General features: G+C 48.1%; 1 protein-coding gene across 1 annotated transcript; it reads right to left on the bottom strand.

Annotated features, from left to right (window-relative positions):
• Nucleotides 1–716: 716 nt before the first annotated feature.
• Nucleotides 717–1,655, bottom strand: LOC126514284 (olfactory receptor 6B3-like). The gene has a single exon (XM_050163093.1). It carries the CDS (start codon nt 1,653–1,655, stop codon nt 717–719), a length of 939 nt encoding a protein of 312 aa, XP_050019050.1.
• Nucleotides 1,656–4,572: the final 2,917 nt, after the last annotated feature.

Here is a 4,572-nt window from a genome sequence, read left to right as displayed (position 1 = left end):
CAGCACCTAGGTTCTCCTCAACCGGCTCCTGTGGGGTTTCTATCTTCTTGTCCTCCACAGGCTTTGCTTCCTATGCCACAGCCATCACACCCAGCCTTTCTCCTGATTGGTTCAGAGACAGCAGGCACTGTGGTTGTTTTTAAGGAACCGATAACAATAGGAAGACATAGTCCTCATTTGACTCCGATCAAATCAAGCAGTAGAAAGACTTCACACTTTTTCAGTAGCAGAAGTGAATAAGAAGAGCTATCAGAAGGGAAAGGCTAAAGCTCGTTCCCCAGAACAGTCACAGAGCATGCCCTCTGAGTTACAATAAGTCTGGGGGACTTTCACAGTTCCCAGATACACTGTGCTTTGGGGACTCTTGGGGCTCATTTTGCCATTTTCAGTATTTTTATACTTCCCCATACTGAAACCTACTGAGATTGCAGACCTCACCTTCCCGGCCCTGAAGGGCTTACAGTCTTCTAGAATTTTGGATGATACTTTAAAAGGGAGGGAAATACATTCAATTTTTACCAAGTCCTGATCTCTTCACATGTAAACGGTGATAGAAAGGCATCACTACCAACACAGTGCCTATTATGTCTAGTCCACAAAGGATGAAAATGATGCTCTAAGTATCTTCAGCACTAGCAATGCCTAGTGTTCCCACATCCTCATCACCAAGGGTACATGATCATGAGATGCTCTGACATCAGAAGGTGCCCTCCCTCCTATGATGGTGCTTGACTCAAGCTCAAGGCCTTTCTTAAGGCCTCTTTAAACTCTTTGTTCCTCAGACAGTAGATCAAGGGGTTCAAGATGGGTGTGATGACCGTATACAGAACAGAGATGAGCTTGTTCGTACTCCGGGAATCGATGGCCTGGGGTCGAACATACATAAAAAACAAGGCTGTATAGAAGATGGTGACCACAGTGAGGTGGGAGGCACAGGTGGAGAAGGCCCTCCACCGTCCTGTGGCTGAAGGGATACGCAGCACCGCCAGGGTGATGTGCCCATAGGAGAGGATGGTGGCTATGAGAGGAAACACCAGAATGATGAAGGCCAGGATGAAGTCCGCTAGCTCTGCTGTAGAGTAGTTCATGCAGGCCAGCTTGAGGACAGGGGAGATGTCACAGAAGAAGTGGTTTAAGACGTTGGAGCCACAGAAGGTGGCACTGGAGATAAAGTAGATCTTTATCATTGAGACTGTGAAGCCACTAGCAAAAGAGAAGGCCACGAGCTGGACACACAGCCCCGTGGTCATGATGACTTGGTAGCGTAGGGGATGGCAGATGGCCACATAGCGGTCATAGGCCATGGAAGCCAGGAGTACACACTCCGTGCACACCAGGGAGCTGAAGAAGTAGAGCTGAGTCATGCATCCAATGAAAGAGATGCGTTTCCTCTGCAGGAGGAAGCCGTCCATCATCTTGGGCATGATGTCACAAACATACCAGATCTCCAAGGTAGACATGACACCCAGGAAGTAGTACATGGGCCTGTGGAGAGAGGCGCTGCTCCAGACAGTGAAGATGATGGCTAGGTTCTCCACCAGCACGAAGAGGTAGATGAGCAGGAAGAGGAGGAAGAGCAGGTACTGCAGCCTGGGGGCTGTGGGGAAGCCCAGCAGGATGAATGTGGTGACCCTGGTGATGTTCTCTCCCCTCATCCTTCTGCACCTGCAAAAGATCCACAGGCCAATAGGAAGGGCCAAGTGTCAGCTGAGGGGAGAACAGGGAGCAGTCAGTAGCCTCAGGTGGAAGTCAGACAGCGATCCTGGTTCCTGTGAGCAACAGGGAAAGGAATTAATTTTCCTGCTTGGTCTTAAACTGGGAAGACCTGTGCACTTGAGTTTGTGTGTAGTAATAAGGAAGGCAGAAATAGAGGATATGCTTAATATAGGCAATCATGATGTAATATGTTTATATTGTACATATGGTCTCAGTCTGGAGTGGTTTATTTAGACTAGTCCATGCTCCTTTCCCTGTTTATGGGTCCATACCCTCTACCCTGAGGTGTTAAAAATATTAATCAATGTTCCCATTCCACAAAAAGTTAGAGTGAGTATAGATGAAGCCATGGTTTACCTCCGTTTGGTGGTATGTATATTGTGGATCATACCTCACCTCCCAGAATGCATTGCTTGAGTGGCTTAGGGGGTCTGGGACGGAGTGAGATCTCCAAAGTTGGCTCGCTCATGTAATTAATCACTTCCTCAGCCCACATTAGCAAGAAGACATGCACACACTAGAAGAAATTCATACTTATTTTCTCATACTCCTCGACACACATTCCACATGTTGTTGATAGCATTTCTGCCTACCTTGACTCTGTCTAAAGACGTTGATGGGAAACCAGCTGAATGTGAACATCTGCAAACTGAGGCCAGAGGATGTCTAGGGCAATTCCTCAAGTCACAGCAGGGTCGGTTAGTCTCAAAATCGATGAACAATCCCCTCCAGGTCCCGGACTGTAATCCTGGAGGACACAGAATAGAGATCTGGGGAGGGAGCTGGGTTGTAGCACTTTATTCAGATTCATGGAAAGAGGTCCCACAGCTGGCTGTGTCCAGGGGCATTGGGTGAAATGAGGACATCTAAGGATGGAGTTATGGGGACTATAAGGTGGGGTAACCCAAGAGCCTATGTCTTAAGTGTTGGTGCCATATCCTGGTCTTGGCTCTTCCTATTAGCAGGTGGATGGGTGAGAATCATGGTAACCCACAGGCCCTTCCTGGTCCTGATGATGGGAAGTGTATCCAGTACTGTAGGGTGACCCATGTGCTCTGACTTTAAACAGCATCTATGAGACTATGCGGGCAGCTGTAGATTAATAAAACTAGCAACAAGAACACTAAGGAACCTTTAGAATGAGTGTTGTCATTTGTGGAGTGATTCTCCTCAGGGGCCTCAGAAGAGGCCACAGGGAGCAGGAGATGGGCTGGGGCATCTAGAAGAACTAAGGGGGTTTGCGAGGGGTTCCAGAGTAGACAGAGCTCAGTGCTCTGAGACTGGAGGAATGACACAGTTCAAGAGTGGCTGGAATGGGCATGCATTCCAGGGGGGGCACAGACATGGAGGCGGCCAAATGAACACCTATGGAAAAGGCTTGCAAGTTTCCTGCAGGCTGGGTAGGGACTTTCAGGACAAGGTCTGGCTGTCTCCAAACTATATAGACATCAAAAAAGGCTCTATAGGGGTTGCTCAGTCTCTCAGAGATCCACCCACTACAGTGGGCAGCTTGGGAAGCAATATCCCCACCACCTGGGGATCAGCTAGCAGCTGCCTTCAAGGAAACTTCTAGAAACCAGTTTCCCAGAGACAGGTTTGAATTTAGGGAAGTATTGATGCCACTGAGGCAGTTGTCCCTGCTGTAAAATGCTAGCGTGTGTTTCAACATCTTCCAGGACATCATGCAGCCTCCTTTAAGTCAGTTCAGTAATAGCCACTGCCATTGGGATTTGAATATCTGCCCTTGGACACGGTCCAGGGTGCGTCTGTGTTTCTTCCCAGCTAAGTGGTCACAAAGGGCTTTGATTTAGACATAAGGTAACTCAGTTGAGGACATCAACACTCTCCTACAGATGGGGACTGTTTATACTGTTTATAGACTGGTGGAGCTGTGTCTCATGTCCCCATCCATGACTGCACATACCCACAGACTGTGCTCACTGTTAGGATGTGGCTTCCCATCACTGTGGGTGGGATAACTAGCAATGGGTCCATGGGATGGAGAAGACCTTGGTCTGCAAATTGAGCCCCTTCAGAGCTACATCCTTGATTCACCAGAACGTTGGTCATGGTTGTGTGCACTTGCAAACAAAGTTGCTATCTCAGAATAAGTATAGACTTACAGAAGTCTGTGGACCCTTGGTTCATATCCCGAAGGCTGATGGCTGTCAGAGTTTGGGGTGGCCCAGGCACCTGTTCACAGCTGTATCCACATTGTGTAGTTTACATTTCTTGATTTCCTGTCCTTTCCTGCCCCAGATCCCTATTAATTTTGAACTTCTGGTTTCATTAATAATGAGGGAATAGAAGCCTGTTGTGTTAAGACCCAGGATATGGTCCTCACTGATCTTGAGGAGAAGTGGACCAGGACACAGGTTATCCCATATGTGGGATACTCCAAGAATGATTGCATTTTTATGCTGGATTGCATGGCTCTTGAAGTGATTAGAGGACCATACGGGTTTTGATAAGGAGCCAGAGGGTCTCTTATCACAAGCCAGGTGTGCCAATTCCCTCAGACTGAATGTCCTCACGGATAAAGATCAAACTCAGATCCATGCAAGAAACCAAGAGAGATTTATGCAGACTGGAGGTGCCTTGGGAGTCTGTAAGAGGGTCCTGTCCCTTATCAGCCTGTAGTTGTGAGCTCAGAGGCTACCCTCCAGTGCACAGGACCTAGCCATGGAGGAGAGCAGATGTGCTCTGATGTGCTCAGTGCAGTGAGGACGCTGACTAAGACTGTGTGCTGTTAGATGGGAGGACATAGCACAGTACCCCAAACTATGCTTTCAGCATGGACCTCAGTACAATTCTCACAGATCCATACTCAACACATTCTTAGCCAACCAACATCTA

The sequence above is a fragment of the Alexandromys fortis genome, unplaced genomic scaffold, assembly GCF_014885135.2.
Source record: "Alexandromys fortis isolate MF-2015 unplaced genomic scaffold, M_Fortis_MF-2015_v1.1 scaffold_139, whole genome shotgun sequence".
Taxonomy (NCBI): Eukaryota; Metazoa; Chordata; class Mammalia; order Rodentia; family Cricetidae; genus Alexandromys; species Alexandromys fortis.
This window is presented reverse-complemented; position numbering and strand designations above follow the sequence as displayed.

Bases quoted from the DNA above. Each gene is read 5' to 3' on its own strand.
- LOC126514284 (XM_050163093.1), bottom strand. From the start codon at position 1,655: ATGAGGGGAGAGAACATCACCAGGGTCACCACATTCATCCTGCTGGGC.